At 38.9% G+C, this 18,906-nt stretch overlaps 1 protein-coding gene across 5 annotated transcripts in view; it reads left to right on the top strand.

Annotated features, from left to right (window-relative positions):
* Window positions 1-16,637, top strand: part of si:ch211-106a19.1 (uncharacterized protein LOC561797 homolog) — a 55,923-nt gene extending 39,286 nt beyond the window's left edge. For 3 of the 5 annotated variants that reach the window (XM_035993046.1, XM_035993052.1, XM_035993056.1), the window contains 12 exons: window positions 3,348-3,546; window positions 4,891-5,014; window positions 5,416-5,479; window positions 6,005-6,157; window positions 6,246-6,491; window positions 6,636-6,756; window positions 7,436-7,539; window positions 9,520-9,615; window positions 10,015-10,199; window positions 10,335-10,555; window positions 11,431-11,448; window positions 12,332-16,637. In XM_035993046.1, coding sequence (XP_035848939.1) covers window positions 3,348-3,546; window positions 4,891-5,014; window positions 5,416-5,479; window positions 6,005-6,157; window positions 6,246-6,491; window positions 6,636-6,756; window positions 7,436-7,539; window positions 9,520-9,615; window positions 10,015-10,199; window positions 10,335-10,555; window positions 11,431-11,448; window positions 12,332-12,474 — 1,674 coding nt within the window. In that variant the 3' untranslated portion in view covers window positions 12,475-16,637. The remainder of the gene's footprint in view (window positions 1-3,347; window positions 3,547-4,890; window positions 5,015-5,415; window positions 5,480-6,004; window positions 6,158-6,245; window positions 6,492-6,635; window positions 6,757-7,435; window positions 7,540-9,519; window positions 9,616-10,014; window positions 10,200-10,334; window positions 10,556-11,430; window positions 11,449-12,331) is intronic. The other 2 variants (XM_035993050.1, XM_031308655.2) reach the window with 2 other exon arrangements.
* The last annotated feature ends 2,269 nt before the right edge of the window (window positions 16,638-18,906 follow it).

The raw sequence follows: 18,906 nt of genomic DNA, 5'->3' as shown, positions 1-18,906 counted from the left end.
CAACATATGTGAAACTCTATCCTTAGTATTATTTTATATGATTTCTGAAGTAAACGCTTACAAGAAAAAATATTCAAAAAAAGAATAGAAACCTCAGTAAGAACAAAAAAATACTTTTCTAAAATAACATATTGCAGTATAATGACACCTCGTTGGGCATTAACCCTTACTTAGTCATGGATGAGAGTTCAGGGAGAGTTGAGGTCCTAAAGGAGTGATACTAGATATGATAGTGGGTGGGGGGGGAGCAGCAGCTACAGGAATAGCCCCTGTTCCCCCCTCTCAAACCCTTGGCCCTCCCTGCCTGGTGAGGAATGTCAGAGCTTTCTGGACTACAGTTAGACAGACAAACCTGCTCTGACTAAAACCAGACAATCGCACAAGGTTTGTGTTTTCTTCCCGCTTCTCTCGATCACTTTGTTGATAGAATTGTTTATTATTGTGGCAGTGGATGTTTATTTTTTCTATAATGCCCGCCTGACATTTTGTGAAATGTCTGGCTGTAAGGTGTTAAATACTTAGTCAGATTCAGTCGTGGTTAAACTGCAAGTCTTTTGACGTAAGATTAGGTTGAAAACAGGCAGTAGGAAATTATTACTCCTAATATGCTTAAGTATGTGCTAATACAGCTTGTTAACAGAAATAAGTAAGATCAAGATTGCATTAAAATTATATGAAAGGCCGTTACATAATGAGCATCTTCTTTCTCTCTGCCATCCATTTTCTTTATTAATTGGTATGGGAAATTGAAACTTACTGGACAAGCAATGAAATAGACCCACTTGAATTGCCTAACTCATTAAAATGCCATTAGGTTTGCCAAGAATGTGCGAAAGAAGTGCTGCCACAAACTCCCTGTAGTGATTTTTGGGATTGTAAAGGGTTCTCTTTAAACCAGAAAGCAGCGCAAGATATGAGTATTTGGATTTCTGCAGCCATATTTTCAGCCACTGTTATGGCATTTACTTGGATGTAACTGTAGTTTTCATGTGCTGTTCCAAATAAAATTAGGCTACATGTAAGGAGGGAGTAAAGGAGGAGGGGTTGAGGGATGAAGGAGGCCATAATGGCAAGACACAACTGCATGCTCTCTGTGATCTGACCCTGGCCTGAGGAGAGGGTTGCATTAGTTCATGTAGTTGTGATGTAACTTGTCACGTGTGTCATTGAATCCAGGCTTTTGCCAGTTTGTGTGTACATGCATTTTACACACCTACCACTTTATGTTTGTGTGATTTAATCACATGAAACTTAACTCAAGTTCATTGTATTCTTTGCTACATCACTCATTCAAGACTTTTTAATTTGACACCGGCATCTGTTGATGCCACCTCCTACTTACAAATCCCCTTCTGCATGCCCATTCACTTGTCTTAGCCTTTACTAACCATGTTCCCCCCAACGGAAGTCACATGCAGTCTGCGTTTGTACCAGAGTCAGCATAAAAAAGTGGAACTTTTATACTTTTTAAGTGGGTGTTGAGTTTCATATCATGGTTATGTCTGAGGAAGTGGACCACAACATCACATGCACTTCTAACATTTAAACGGAGGCTCGGACATTGCAGTTTAGACACTTCATGACAGACTGCTGGAGGTAAGAGATTGGTTGGATGTTTTTACTGTCAGATATTTTGTGATTTCCATACATTGTTTTGAGCAAAAGAGAGTTATATCCTCAAACATCTAAATGAGTATTGCTGGAGAACACATCAAGGTTTTTCATTTTAGTTTGTTATGAAGCTAAATACATTTATAATAATTGCATGACTGCGTGTGTTTATCAAACATGCCACTTACTCTCTGATCAGGATAAAGTAAACTTTATATGGTTATTTACTATCTTAAAATTAAATAAAGTAAAAAAAAATAAGTACCATCTATTATGGTATAACAACGATACATTTTTAGATTTAAAGCTTTAGTGTGTAACTTTTTGATATTAACGAACGCTCATTACATTCAAGCCATTGTCAAATGAGTTGCTACAAAGCTAATTAAGACAAGATTCAGCTCCACAAAACTCTCAGTATTTCTCAGTATGGCTATGTTCAGAAGAGTGTGTCGTCTGGTGTCTTTCGCGTGCAGAAACTCAAGTGAAAATAATGACCTCTTCTGAAGAGTCCATCATGATCTTTTAATCCTCCGTGTCCTCCTTGGCTACTAGCAAATGTGTGGAGGAGGGGTTGGGGTGCGCAATCACAGAAGGGTGTGTGAGAGAGAGCCTTCATTTGGACAGGGACTGAAAACACTTTTTTCACAAAGAGGTATCATGCTGTCTGGAAACAAATCAAGGAAGGAGTCAGGTGTTACTGCATCCGTCTTTCTCTTCCTGCTGCCGCAAAGTGATACTGCATACTGCTGATTCTCACCGACATTTGTCCCTTAAGCTTGCTGCCTGCAACCACAACTTTATCTAATTGGTTCAAGCAAACTTTCAACAGGACGAAAGACCATATGTAATCACTCATGTGGGAAGGACAATGACGAGCCCCCACAAAATGCTAGGAATAAGCTTGATTGCGATCAAGCAATTTCCAAGTGATTATTCAGAAACTCTCCTTTGAGGCCCACTATGCTGACAGCCCAATGACTCAATGACATTTTCATCACACATTGTCAGCAGTGGGGTCTTATTTCGGTTCATTGACCACTACAAGGCTAGGCTGTCAGACAAATGCTGACATGTAATATATGTCTGATCTGAAGTAACCTCTCAGCAGTAAAAGCAAGGCAGCAACAATGACGCCCCCCTCTGGACTCAAATAAAGTCTGCTATGCAATCAGAGGTTTAACCCATAGCTCATCACTCACTCACTGATGTTTTCTATGCGTTTCTGTGCTCCGAGGCACATTTTACACAGCAGGGAGACCCAGTAAATGCTTAGCAGACAGCTAATTAACATATTGATGGTTGCTCGAAACAATGGTGATAAATAGCCTTGATTACAATGATTGGCACAAATTTCTTTATATCTTTTTCCATCCCAATGCTCTCTCTATTGTTGTAAACTGTCAGGAAAAAATATATTTTATATATTATAGTATTATCTGTTGACCTCAATAAAGGTAACGCATAAAAATGTTATGATTTTAATGGTTTTAAGAAGGTGTTACCTAGACTTGGAACAGGAACCAAAAGAAGTCATTCTTTTTTCAAAATCCCTATTAAATGCAAAAATCTGAGCAGTTAGTCATAGCGAGTGTATAGTATCTTAAACCTTGTTGAGAATTATGAACAACAGATTTTTGTAGCAGATGTAAATCCATATTTCAGACTATATTATAGATATTAAACTTTCAGTGCTGTCTGTGTGTTTATGTTCTTGTGTGCATGTGTTCCCCCAGGCGTGTCGGGACTTCTTGGACCTAGCAGAGACTCACAGCAGGAGATGGCAGAGGGCGCTGCAGTATGAGCGAGAGCAGCGTATCCACCTAGAGGAGACCATTGAGCAGCTAGCCAAGCAGCATAACAGCCTGGAGCGAGCGTGGCGAGAAGCACCCACGCTTGTTTCCACCACACCCAGTGCCCCTACTGCCAACAAGGGTGAGACTGTGTGTTACTTACTCCTGTGGGCCTCAGTGTGGACTTCACTATACTGGCTAAAAGTCATGTGTGACCTTAGACTCTATATTATAGACAGTCCTCATGCTGAGGAAGGTTTTTTGAAGTTGTGTCAGAAGGTTTGGATTATCACTAATTTAGAGATGGTAATTACCTTCACGGTAGGTCATGTGGAGTCTGTCAGTTAGTCCATTTATTTGTTTACATATAACCAACGTCTTAAAAAAACCAATGGCCAGGCTGGCACGACATTTTTTGTGTACATCCATCCTCCAGAAGGAAGAAACCTATTCATTTTAGTGACCCCATGACCTTACCTTTAGTGTAAGACTGCCCTCTCAAAAAACAATGACAGCACTACCAAACCAGGAAGAGGTGTAACTTTCTTATGTTTGTTTTTAAAACTGGAGAATGGGATGGCCCATGGCTTAGGGCTTAAGATGCTTCCCATGAACACTAACGTCCCCAGTTTGAGTCCAACTGGGTTGGATCAGTCTTTCCCTCATTTCCTGTCATCTCTCTCACTCTGAAGTCTGTAATAAGGGCTTAAAATGCCCCCCAAAAAAACTAGAAAACAAACTAACTGGAGAATGTGGTTCAAGTTCCTTTTCCTACCAACAATCAACGTTGGTTTCCTTTAACCATGATGGCAATCTTTCCAAAACAGTTAACAAGTTGCTTTTACTTGATTATACCTTAACCGTGGAGGCGGACCATCAGAATAGGCTCATGCTGGTCATATGGACGGCACTGGAAAACAACCTAGGTTGTTGTTGTTTTAAGGGTGTGGACTTTGGTGTTTAACTGCTATCAGGAGTCTTTTCTCTTTTAAAAAGTTGGAGTGGTGAAAGAACATTTCATAATCCTTTTTTTTGTTCATGACAAGGATGTAGTTGAATCTTTATTGAATAAATTCATTGAATGCATCATGCTTTTAATTTAATGATGGTTTTAATAGAATATGATATAAAAAGATTTTTGTTTTTAATACAGTAAATTTTGGTCATATTGATGGTTGTCAAATGACTGAAGGTCATAGTTTACCCTCATTTAAAAAATGGAATCACTTTTTGAAAGTGCTGAATGAATGTTGGATACTGAACATTAGAAGCACACCCTGAGGAGCTTGCATCATTTAGGCTAGTTAACCAGCAGGAACATTGCCAATTTTACTATGCTGATTATTCCCTGATTAATCGCCATGGGTATGTGATTACACGCTGCTCTCTCCTAAACTCTGTTAAAACACAAACTCACCACCATGTGATGGTTCTGCTAGTTGTGGATGCTGTTTGCATTTACTCACAAATGTATATGTGCGGACAGGAGGGAGTGAGAGGCTGCACAAAGAAGAGGCGAGTGATGAAGATGAGAATACTGAGTACTTTGATGCCATGGAGGATTCCCCTGAATTTATCACAGTGACTGCCACTGAGAACACACAGCACAGGTCAGTCACACACAGGGATCCATATTTTCTTTATTTAGCCAAACAGCAGGACAACTGAAAGACAGATACAGGGATGAAGGTTTATTTGAGTTTTAATATTTAGTCTGCATGTGTACATGTGTGTACATGTGTCTATCACATGTGTAATAAACCATTTCTGTGGATGCTCTAGTTTGTCATAATAGTAAATTTGACTCTGAACAGGTGTCTGATGATGGTTCATGGTGTGACAACTTACAGTAACCTACACACACACATTACAAAGTGTTGTTTGCTTTACTCTTACCCCTGTCTGCTTTCCTGCAGCATGTGTGTGTGTGTGTGTGTGAGAGAGAGAGAGAGAGAGAGATTATACAGTATGTCCAGTGCTCATTGTTGACATTTTTTTCATTCTCTTCCAGGCGATCTAGTAATTTGAGCGGAGCAAGCGGAGGTCAGCCCAATCACTGGAACCAGGACGACCATGTAGGTGTCTGTCTTCTTAAAAGCACTGACATTTGTGGACATAGCTGACTTTTGTAATCTCAAATTAGAATTATTTGTGCCGCTGGAAAGCTCACAGCTCATTGATCACCCTCTTTAATTACTTTTCTCAAAGTCCCCCTTTCCTACCCTATAGTCATCTCACACACACACACACACACACACAGCCTTTATCTGTGTGTGTGTGTGTCCCGCAGTGTCATTGTCACCCCTGTGGTGCCAAAGATACACAGCTGCGTCGTTCCATTAAATGTTAATTACTAGTCAAACATCTGCACTTCTCTCCCTCAACTCTCCCTTGCTTCTTCCTCTCTCTAACACACATCTGCGTCCTCTGTTCCCCCCTGTCTATTACTCGCTCTGTCATTCTGTCTCCACTTGATGATGTGCTGCCAAGCTGTCCATGAAGCTGAAAGTATTTATCAAACTTGTATCAAATATGCTTTTCACATAAAGTTAAAAGAACACCATCTCATCCTGTACCCCTTCCCTTCCACCTAATTCCAGATGTCTCCAAGCTGTAATGATGTGTCAGGGAAGGAGCTGCAGCCCCGCAGACAGAGACGGACTCATGTCCCAGACAAGCCCAACTACTCCCTCAATTTGTGGAGCATCATGAAGAACTGCATTGGCAAGGAGCTCTCCAAAATCCCCATGCCTGTAAGTGTATGAGGCAAGGCCCTCCCTCTTGCTGACTGGTTAACATAAATCTGTGTGTGTCTCACGTCTTCTTGATCTGCCCATTCAGGTAAACTTCAACGAGCCTCTGTCGATGCTGCAGCGCCTCACAGAGGACCTGGAGTATCATGAGCTTCTGGACAAGGCAGCACGTTGCGACTCCTCCCTGGAGCAGATGTGCCTGGTTGCTGCCTTCTCCGTCTCGTCCTATTCCACCACGGTCCACCGAACAGCCAAGCCCTTCAACCCCCTCCTGGGCGAGACCTACGAGCTCGATCGACAAGAGGAGTTTGGCTACCGCTCGCTGTGTGAGCAGGTAACAGCATGGTCACAGGGAGTTTTTGCTTACACACTCACTGATGTGCATGCACACACATGCCACACAGCCTGTGTTCTCCAAAGAAGTTGTTTGCTGCCTAAATTAATATACTTTACCTTTATGTCTATCTTTTTTTCTAAGGTGAGCCATCACCCCCCTGCAGCTGCACATCATGTGATTTCCCAACGAGGCTGGACCCTGTGGCAGGAAATCACCATCGCCAGCAAGTTCCGTGGCAAATACCTCTCCATAATGCCTCTGGGTAAGACATTTTATATTAAGTGGGTAGCAAACAAACTATATGTGTAAAGAAAGGCTCCATCATGCAAATTTAACAGCCCAAATACCAGGCAGAGTTTACTCCACATCCCACTTGAGAGCAGTAGACGACTGAGCTGCCTCCCACACAATCTAAAGCCAGAGGAGAGGGTGTGAAAATGAATCAGGAGGGTTTTATAACCCTTTGGCACATACATAAAGTATGGGTATAAAGGGAGCTCTCTATTGCACTGGGACGGCAGAGAGGTCTGGGGTCTGTAGGCTCAGATAAATGAGAGATTTGATAGATGCAGGTCCAGCAAAAGGGATGCAGTGGTATTTATCTGTCTTCTCTCTCATCCCGTCATATGCCTGCTGTGAGGTCCTATGTAATAGAAAGCGTTTATGGTCAAATGCATGTTATCAATCTTCAGGTTTAGGTCACACTGGAAATAGTTGGAAATGTATTGCATGAGCACAGGGCCATACATGTGTTAGATGATGTGTTTTTCAGCTGCTGCAGGTAGAATTGACCATCTTCACAACAGAATCACAAAAGCAAACCTCCAATCTAACACTAACACAATGCAGTCTAATACATCACTTTCAGGATTGCAGATTGGTAACAAAGCAGCTGTGACATTTCCTTTCTCTTATAGCCTTTTGTCCCTGTCTCTCCTCAGGTGCTATTCACCTACAGTTCCACTCCAGTGGGAACCACTATGTGTGGAGAAAGGTCACCTCAACAGTGCACAACATCATTGTGGGCAAGCTGTGGATTGACCAGGTCTGTTTGTGAGAACCTCTTATTGGTAACCATTCATTCACAGCTCCAAACCCACATCCCGACAGCAATAAATAACTTATGGGCTCTGAAAAAAGAGCGAAAAACATCTGTCATCTGTAGCTGCTGTAATCCTCTAAAAACTCCCACCAATCACTGCCTCATGATCTGCTTGGAAAGAACCAATGAAACACCTATTTGCCCCGCTGCGCGTACTCAACCCCTCCCGTGTACGAGCCTGAGCTAAATGCGCGTTGTCGCCGCATTGCTAACAGTAGTCATGTTTGTTTTAAAACATTCGGTATGATAACATTAGGTGTTTGCTTACCAGTGAATAAGACATGACGTAAAATTGCGGTCCTTTCTCCGCTTTGCTCTGAAGCACTGACGCAACGCTCGTGCACGTCTGTGTGCGGTTCGGTTCGTTTAAACAGAGCCCCGAGGAGATGCTACTTTCAAATCTTGCTAGCTTTTCAACATTGCCAACCCTGCCTTTAATGCCTCTGACCCTCCAGTAGCCTATAGATGTTTTTTTCCTTCCGTGTTGCAGGGGTAGTGTATGAACCAGAGCAAAATGCTGTGAAGAAAGAAATATAGGTCTTACAGCACATAAATAAGAAGCTTCACAATCTCTAGGGATATACTGTATCTTCAGCTTAGATCTCTAATAACACCCTAAAATAACAGCCTCTTCTTTCTTTGAGATGGCCCAGTTATTTAGGGGGAGGTGCAGGCTTCACATCTGCATGTCTGTCTGTCTATCCGCCTGTGCAGAATTGTGTGTGTAACCTTGGAAGAAGACATGTAGAAGAATATGGCAGATTCACTTACTGTACATCTCTGAATTATTCCATTGGTGTGTGGAATAAGGAGACATATTGGCTACAGACTACTGTAGGAATATCAGCACTGAGTTGTTATTATTAGCATAATGAGTTGTTAATATTGAATTGTTTACAAATGTCCTGTTTCTCTTGGATATTTATGCCATTTCTTTGGCAGTGTTCATGCTGATGTATGTGATTAAAGATAACCTGTGGAGTTTTGTGTATGTTCAGCATTTTGCACTAAAACACTAACTAATGTATTCAATGCATTTCCTACCTCATACAAAAATTGCAAAGCCTATTTTTTAATACTTTGGAACCCCCAGTGTTTACATTTTGTGATTACATTGTATTGTGCTCTTCTTCTTGTGCTATTTTTGGATACATTGTGTGACAATATACACCGCTGTTATGGTTATTTGGCTATTGGCATGTACTGTAAGTTTGAGGTACTAGTCTAGCAAAAACAATACCACCTCTGCGTTGATACGAATTCCCTTTCCAACTTCAGCTTATCAACCAAGAAAAAGTCTCACCAATATTTACACAGTTTTACTTTTTATTGTTTTGCCTTCTGCATTCAATACTTTTGCCTTCTCCCACCACCTCCACACATCACTCTGCCACTCTGGTGCAGAACGGTGTCATCCAAACAAGTCCATGTCAAACTATGGAAACTATAGTGCTCCTGTTTTATCTGCTGCCAGCCAGTGGCAGACTGTGCAGTCAGGAGCACAGTAGGTGAAACCAGGGAGGGTGATCTATATGGCATCTGCATATTATGATCCATGAGATTTTAAATTTATGGCTGTTAGATGCCACAAAAGGCATCAAACTGTGTGTCACAGGTTATGAGACTTAAAAGGTACAGCATGGCCCTCAGCAGTGGCCTGATGCATGTGTGACCTCATGCAAGTAATATGGGGACCTGTTCATCAAAACATTGCTCTGCAGCACCAATAGTTGTCAAAAACTCCACATGGTACCTTTTAAAGCACCTGAAAACTTTAAAAAAAAAAGTATTTTTCTATAACATCGTAGGATCAATCAGGATACTTTTCTGTCTCTGCTGTAAACACACTGGTAATAGTGTTGATATGCTATAATTCTCTCTGTGTGTTTGTCTGTCTCACTCTGTTTCTGTCTGTTTGTGCAGTCAGGGGACATTGAGATTGTGAATCACAGGACAAAGGAGACCTGTCAACTCAAATTCTCTCCCTACAGTTATTTCTCCAGGGATGTTCCACGGAAGGTAAATGCTTCCTTTCCACACTTATGTATCAGATCTTGGCATGACGTCATACGATGAGGGGTTAATTTGTCTGATGCTGCCTCCTGCTGGACAGTGCCAACAAATATATTTGTACTTACAGTAGTGTAATATAGAAGAAGCTCACGATATATGAGGTCACATTGCAGTGAGGTAACCTCCTTTGGAGGCGTACCAATTATCTAAAAATGGGGCACAATGCTGCCCTCCTTGGTAGTGACTGATATGGGATAAGCTAAAGGAGATTTACTTTTGCCCTACCTAGGGGACTGTCCTTAACATTAGGAGGAAAGGGATACATCTGGACTCGCAGAAAGATAGCTTGCTTTAGTTTCTTCATTCCCTGCAGTCTGTTTTTTTATTTCCTTTTGCTCTTTCCAGGTGACAGGTATGGTGGCAGACAGTGAAGGCCAGGCTCACTACATCCTCTCTGGTACATGGGATGATAAAATTGAGAGTGCCAAGATCATTCAGAGCAGCCGAGGGGGCAGTGGATCAGAGGGCAAGCAGAAGACGGTCTATCAGACGTTGTCCCCCAAACTGTTGTGGAAGAAATACCCTCTCCCGTAAGTCTCATTAGCTTCATAAGGCAGAACATTGCAATACATGAGTTAGCATAACAGCTGCAATGTTCAGTCCATATCTTTGATTGTACAGCATCCCACCGTGTAACTCCCTTTAATTTCCTCTTGCTCTCTCAGGGAGAACGCTGAAAACATGTACTATTTCTCAGCGCTGGCACTAACCCTGAACGAGCCGGAGGAAGGAGTGGGACTGACCGACAGCCGTCTGAGACCAGACCAGAAGCTGATGGAGGAAGGGCGATGGGATGAGGCAAACTCAGAAAAACAGAGGCTAGAGGAGAAACAAAGAGCCGTGAGGAGGAGGAGGGAAGCGGAGGCCTCAGACGCTGTGGATGAAGGTATGAAAAGGAGAACAGGAGGTGTGGTGTGTGATAGGCAAAGAGCTAATGAGTAAACCACAGAGACAGGCAGGGATGATAAAGAAGGGAAGAACGTAGAGTCTCGAGCGGGAGGAGTTTTGGGGGGTTTCTGTAGTAAAAGTGACATTCATTGTCTGCTTTGACAGTGTTAGGTGACAGTTGGAGCACTGTTGGGCATGAAATTAGAGTTATATCCGTTAAATTATCAGTACAAAAGATAAGCAACTAAATAAGAACATGTCAGTTTTCTTAATTATTATTTTATTAAAAAGCCAAAGACAAAAGATGCTGTACATAAGCACAAGGAGAGAAGTTAACAGCCCAATGCATTTCTATGAAAAAGAAACATCTAATCACAGAGCTGAAATTCTGTTGGGTAAAGATTATGCTTTACAGTGACCTTCAAACATTTAGTAGTAGGTTTAATCAGTTCACTTTCAGGTTCTGGGCCAATTGGATGCATTTTGTAATTTTGTTATGTTTTGTCCCTAATTGCAAGAATAATGTGTTTTTAATTCACCACGACTTTGATTAACAACTCTAGCTAGCATCTTTTCCATAGCAAATGCAACTGAGGCTCATGGGTATCGTAGTATTTAGAGCCTAGTAGGTACAACAGTTTTGCAGGTCAGAAAGCACGTCTTAACACAAAAGGTTCGGTACAATAGAAGCCAGACTGAACTTTACGGAGAACTCAGCAGTTCATCCTGTGTGTGTGTGTGTGTGTGTGTGTGTGTGTGTGTGTGTGTGTGTGTGTGTGTGTGTGTGTGTGTGTGTGTGTGTTGTGCGTAGGCTGGATTGTATTTGATGTACCCATGACTTGTCTTTCTTTTCCTCCCTCTATTGGTGGTCAGAGTGTGATTATGACTCTGGTGAGTGGGGGTTGCCCTGTGTCCCTCTGTTGTGCATCACTCCCCCCACACACTCAAACACACACACACACACTCACACACACTCACTCACACACACACACACACACACACACACACACACACACACACACACACACACCGTCCTCTGTGTGGTCTGCCTCTGTTTGGGAACTGCATGATACCCTTCTCATGTCAACTTCTCCAGAAAATAACTCAGGAAAAAAATGACTTTTTCCTGGATACATGTGACATTTTCATTTAGAAATATGTAACATGAAATAAAATATACAACTCTAAAATCAAGTATTGTTAATGTGCTATGGTGAAGCCACATTAGCAAGTGATTCATTTGCACTACATTGCCATCCTGTCTATTCGATTGTTTGTGGGCACTTTTCCGGTGGACTGGCCAACAGTAAACAAGTTACTGTATGATTTAAGATTCAAAATTGTTTATTTGTTTACTTTGTTTTATTTACTTGAAAAAGTACAAGATGCTTTATTCATCTAAGTTAAATCCACATCCACTCCTCTAGCCAGCTTGCTGAGCTGCAATTTCTCCCTCTTTTGACTGGTTTGTGTACTAAGGAGCAGATGAATTATTCAGACGAGGGAGTTCCAAAACTGTGATTATAATTTTCCCATTCACCGTGATCGATCCAGGTTTTTGCATTGCACACATCGTGCTCATATGTATTTTATTGAGCTCGGTTCACATTTGGAGCTATCCCAAATGCAGTGCACAGCGATTGATTGCTTCCGCTGTACATGCATATGTATGAAGGCAAATTGATTGCTCAGTGAATTGCCTGCAAGTGTGGCTTTTCCACTAGAGTGTGATTAAATGACAGTGATTGAGTAACACCTGTGCTTCTTCCTGCAGGTAAAGAATACGAAGGCTACCAGCCGTTGTGGTTTCACCAGAGGAGGGATTCAGTTACTGGAGAGACAAACTTTGTGTACAATGGAGGTTACTGGGAGGCGAAGGAGAGACAGGACTGGAGCATGTGTCCTAACATCTTCTAACCCAGGAACTCTGCCAGGATCACTCCTAACCTCATCGGACAGGGAACTGCTCTGCCTCTGGTCCTTCAGCAATGGGGCTTAGCTGGCTTATGAGCACCATGTGGACCTTTTATTGAGCATGAGAATGTGTATGTTTCACACACTCTCGGATTACCTCCAAACGTACACTCTCACTCTGTTTTTACTATCGAGAAAAAGAAGGGGCGTTCCCTGAGTCTTTGACACTATACTGAAACAGCACTGAGATCATGTGTGGATGTGAGGTGGTGTTGGAGTTGTAACACCACACAATAAAGGCACCTGCACACTCCTGAAATCAGGTGCTCAATAAATCTAATTCACAATGCACTTTTTCTGTTTTCACCCCATTTAAGAGTTTTTACTGATTGGACAGAAACCCATATCAAAGGAGCTCACATTTCTAGACTGACAACTAACAGGGACAAAAAACCGGCACATAGACGCAGAACAGTGTTGAACACATGTCAGTTTTTCAGGAGTTACAAGAAAAGTGTCCTCATCCTTAATTTAATAATAATTGAGATTATGGCAGGCCTATTTTATATATATCTTAAATTAGTTCCCTATTTCTTTTTCAGGTGCTCATTATTTGCCCCTTTTAGTTGCTTAAGGACGAGGCTAAGGCTTAAAAATGTTGTTTGGAAAATTCTATCTAATAGATGTTATCAATTATGCAGACACAAAGAGTTCAAAATTAAATAAATAAAAAATACATTCAGGAAAAAATATTCACATAAATAACTACAGACAAATAGGTAACATAGCCTAGTAAGATAATGCAATGCATTTTTTTTACTCAGCTCTTTATACTGTATGAAATTAATGCAGCTTATTTTCACAATCGTCAGCAAGTCAGTTTTATTTTACTTTTTTTTTCATCAAGACAAACCGGGCAGAGCCAGGTCCAGTATGTCATTGGCTGGTGGTGAAACGGTCACTGAGAAAAAGGAAAAAAGTACATTTTGAAGTGAAAACTGCTAAAAAGAATAAATACAACTGTATAAATAATAACGAGCTGTGTTTTAAAAAATATATTGGATTACTTCACAATTTTATGGTTATATTATATATTTTGTGTGTTTTTATTAATATGCTTATTTACTTTCCATAACCAACAGCTAACATTTGATTGGGCAAACCATCTTTTTTTATACGGCAGAGGCTGGCTTGTCTGAACTGATGAAATATGCAGCAGTGCAGAAATATATTCTATTTGGTGTGAATGTTGGGAGTTTCCCTCTAGAAATTAGTCAATTAGACTAGAGTCCATGTAGAGAAAATATATGGCTGCTTATTAATTTCATATGTTGAATATAAATTGCTTCAATGCATTTTAGTCATCTCAACATGCTTCAGACATCTTCCATTTGTGATTCTGATTGGTACAATTCTGCAGTAGTGAGTCCTTTAGTTGTAACACGTTAGTGCAATTGCACCAGTAACACATTGAACATCCATATCACTCTAATCTTCATCAAAGAACTAAATAAGCACTTTTCACTGTGGTAGATCATAGGTAAGTAGTACATATCTCTGTGTTGATGTTGAGAAAATTTCACGCTGTACATGTACTTTACCTTGTCCTCTGGTGCTCTCCCAACATATCGTATCCTTAGTGACCATATTCAGTGCATCATTGTCAGTGATCATACAAAATAGTATTAAGTCTGCACCAAAGCACTGAGACATTCGGTGATTACCACCCAGTACATACAGGAACATGTTGTTTTCTATATTGGTACTACTACTACTTTTGTTTCTAGCTCCACAGCCTCCATCAGTCACTAGTTTGTAGCTCAGTTTCCAGTTGGACTACAGCACGTTAAACTGGACCGGTTTCTCTGAGGAGTCCAGTGTGGCTTCAGCTGAAAGGGGGCAGGGCTGGTTCCTGTATCACACCTCTGTGCAATTAGCTCCAGCCACAGATGAATCCCCCCAGCTGCCGCTCCAGCTCAACACAGCTCACATGTGTAGTCCTTTCATTCGGTGTTTGTGGACACGCTGATCTGGGATCAGCTCACGAAGGTAACTCTTAGTCTTTTGCCTTTAATTGACTGAACAAGGGAAAGAGTCCCCTGACCTGTGCACTACACGTCTACGGAGACAATTGTTTTGAAAACCAGTTAGTATTTTTTTGTAATTATTGTTAGGAATGTAGAATCCAAGGCTGGAGGTATTGTATCTACCATCTAGTCTATTTGTGTGAATATTTTGTGATAAAAGAATGATATTGTAAAATGAAGAATAATTATACTAATATGAGTATTAAGTTATCTGTACAGTAAAGTCCAACTCTGAAAACAAATTGACTGAATGAGCCTGATGGATTTGCTGTAATTTTAACTTTTAATCCAGATTGATTCTGATGGATGTTAACTCTGAGGCACCCTCAATTTGGCTGCAGATTCTTGTTTTATACTTTCAAAAACTGTCTTAACACACTGAAAATATTTTTTATAGAGTACTTGATACTAGCACATTAGTAACCGTGGTTCAGTGATGATTTCATCGGTCAACACATCTGGCAGTTCCTCTGATGTGCAGTTCATAAAGAAGTATAAAATGCACTAGAAAATGAATAAATTCACATAGAATATTCAAATAGAGTGAAGATGTTAAGAATGATAAAATGATCTGGTAAAATGTAAATTGTGAGAATCATCTGTGAATTAATGATTTAATATTGAAATGAATGATGATTGATGCTTTTTTTTGCACAAAATATGCCTCTTTTAACCATTTACATAAAAGGTGTTAATACCTTGACATGCTCAAAGAATAATTCTATATTTTTGGAAACACACTTTCAGTTTTTTGTTTGCCAAAAGTTGGATGAGAAGATCTTCTCATCTAACTTTTGGCATGAAAATAAAGGAATAAGTGTATTTCCCAAAATGTAATTTCACTAATTACTGCTTTGGTTCTCCTCTTGTTTATCCACTTCACACAGACTCAAACATCGTTAAGCACGTATATAGATACGAGCTTTTGATATAGGTTGTGTACGCTTAAAATCATATCAAGGGTTTCACATATGAGAATGGACACTGTTGCATTTTTCATTATTGCTGTTTTGAAAATTGTACAGTTAATTCTGTATCATCATGCACAGTCATGACATCACTGCTGAATAGTGGTGAAGCAATTGTACAAATGGAAAGTTAGTCTGTGATTTCCTTTCTCAGCGATCAATGTAAAGAATTTATTAGAGATATACTTAAATATATTGTGTTTGAAATGATTTTATATTTTAGAATACATGTTATATTTTGAATGATAACAGAGAGCTCATCATATGTTTTAATCAGTGCATTTCCAAATAATGTGACCTCAGTACTTGATGGTGACTTTCCTACTGATGTTGCCCCAGCGAGGGCCTGTACACTATCGGACAGCTAACACAGTGAGGTGCAAATGTGTTAGCACATGGCTGTTGCTTTAAACAGAAGTGTTGTCTGCCTCATGCAGAAGGGAAAAAAACAACCAAAGTGTATGTGGAGAGTGTACTGTAGAGTAAAAAAAAAAACTCTTCATTTGGCTTCCCTTTCTGGGAGGGTTCTAATGTCAACCCCCTCTCATTTCATTTCACTTAATACACTATGGTGTGACTTTTTTTAGCCTTCGTTTTTACGCTTTTATTTTCTACCTTCTCATGGGTGCCATTATTCTTATGTAAGTGTTTTCATTCTGTTTTTTTATGCATAATGTGCTTGATTTGAGTGCATGTGTGGCACACATTTCCTTCTCATTCGATGCTTCCCAGTTTGGAGGCAAAACTAAACTTATGAAGATGAGGAAATTTTTCTTGCCTTGTCTAAACTGAAACCTGCTTCTTCTCAGACTGTGACTCACAGCTTTGTTGTGAGACAGGGATGTTAATAATCTGTATGATGATGAAAGTTATGAGACACATCACATCAGCGGCCTGGTACAGAAGGTCAAAGGTGATTGACCTGCCTTGAATATTACTCCCCCCAAATATACATAGGTGTATTCAGGTGTAACTGCGGATTCAACTGAGGTTTTGCTTCTTTTTTTAAATTGTGTATTTTCTCCCTTAATTTATACTTGTATAACATTGTCCTTAAATGACAAAGACACAATAATGAAAAAAGAAGATAATAAAGTTGTTATTGTTGAAATCTGTCTGCTTTATTTTCTCTCTGCAACAGCTGAAAGATAGGGTGGCTTTAAATGACATATTTGAGATTGTTTGCCAGTTTTAGTGTAAAAAAATGGCAATTAATTAATGAAATAACAGACATCCCTAAACTGTTTTCATTCCTGAGGCTGTATACTTTGCAGCATTGTTCAAGTGCAGTAGTGTGTCCAGGCCACTTTTAAAACCACCAGGGAGGGAGAAGGACTTATAAGACAGAGACTCTGAAGCACGTAATATATAAGTACATTGAAAACAGCATTTATATATAAAGTATATAAAAAAAGTCATAGTATAGTATGTCGGAAAATTTGATGAAAAAGTCATAGTATAGTATGTCAAAATTTTTTATAGTATAGTATGTCGAAAAAAGTGATAAAAAATAATTAAATCAGGAGATTTATTGTATAACTATACTATGACTTTTTCATCACATTTTGTCGACATGCTATACTATGAACTTTTTATCACTTTTTGTCGACATACTATACTATGACTTTTTCATCACCATTTTCCACATACTATACTATGACTTTTTTTTATCACTTTTTTGACATACTATACTATGAAAAAATGTCATAGTATAGTATGTCGAAAAAATGATAAAAATTTCATAGTAAAGTATGTCGACAAATGTCTGGGGTAGCCAAAAATACTATACTAAGACATTTTTATCACTTTTTTCGACATACTATACTATGAACATTTTTGAAAAAAATAGTATGTCAAAAAAAGGTGATGAAAAAGTCATATTATAGTATGCCCATGTCTGGGCTACCGAAAAAAGTGATAAAAATGTCATAGTATAGTATGTCGACAAAAAGTGATAAAATGTTCATAATATAGTATGTCTAAAAAAGTGATAAAAATGTCATAGTATAGTATGTCAAAAAAAGTGATAAAATGTCATAGTATAGTATGTCAAAAATTGTCATAGTATATGTCGAAAAAAGTCATAAAAAAGTCCACACAAAAATGGTATGACATTTTTATCACTTTTTACAACATACTATACTATGAGCATTTTTATCACTTTTTCGACATACTATACTATGACATTTTTACCACTTTAAAAAAAAAATTTCATAGTATAGTATGTCAAAAATGTTCATAGTATAGTATGTCGAAAAAAGGAATAAAAATGTCATAGTATAGTATGTCGACAAAAAGTGATAAATATGTCAAAAAATGTGATGAAAAAGTCATATTATAGTATGCCCATGTCTGGGCTAACCATTTTTGTGTGGACGTATTATACTATGACAATTTTTGACATACTATACTATCACTTTTTTATCACTTTTTTTGACATACTATACTATGACATTTTATCACTTTTTCTCGACATACTATACTATGACATTTTTATCACTTTTTTTGACATACTATATAATATGAACATTTTTGACATACTATACTATCACTTTTTTATCACATTTTTCGACATACTACACTATGAACATTTTATCACTTTTTGTCGACATACTATACTATGACATTTTTATCACTTTATCGACATACTATACTATGACAATTTATCACTTTTTTTGACATACTATACTATGAACATTTTTGACATACTATACTATGACTTTTTCCATCACTTTTTTTGACATACTATACTATGACATTTTTGAAAAATGTCATAGTATAGTATGTCGAAAAAAGTGATTAAAAAAAAGTCATAGTATAGTAAGTTTTAAAAAAGTGATAAAAAAGTGATGGTATAGTATGTCAAAAAAGTCATAAAAAGTCCACACAAAAATGGATAGCTCAGACATGGCAATCGAACAAGGGTGAGAGTCTGCAGTGCCTTCTCGCTGGTGTTATTTGGAGCATTGTTAACCACTAAGCCACGTGCCACCAATGCAGTATTTTGAAAACAGTTAGCAAAGTCATAGTATAGTATGTTGAAAAATTTGATGAAAAAGTCATAGTATAGTATGTCAAAAATGTTCATAGTATAGTATGTCGAAAAAAGTGATAAAAATGTATTAGTATAGTATGTCGACAAAAAGTGATAAAAGTCATAGTATAGTATGTCAAAAAATGTGATGAAAAAGTCATAGTATAGTATGTCAAAAATGTTCATAGTATAGTATGTCGAAAAAATTATAAAAATGTCATAGCATAGTATGTCAAAAAATGTGATGAAAAAGTCATAGTATAGTATGTCAAAAATTGTCATAGTATAGTATGTCAAAAAAAAGTGATAAAAATGTCATAGTATAGTATGTCAAAAATTGTCATAG

The sequence above is a fragment of the Sander lucioperca genome, chromosome 2 (genome assembly GCF_008315115.2).
Source record: "Sander lucioperca isolate FBNREF2018 chromosome 2, SLUC_FBN_1.2, whole genome shotgun sequence".
Classification (NCBI taxonomy): domain Eukaryota; kingdom Metazoa; phylum Chordata; class Actinopteri; order Perciformes; family Percidae; genus Sander; species Sander lucioperca.
The sequence above is the reverse complement of the archived record's forward strand: the minus strand, read 5'-3'. Positions and strand labels throughout refer to the sequence as shown.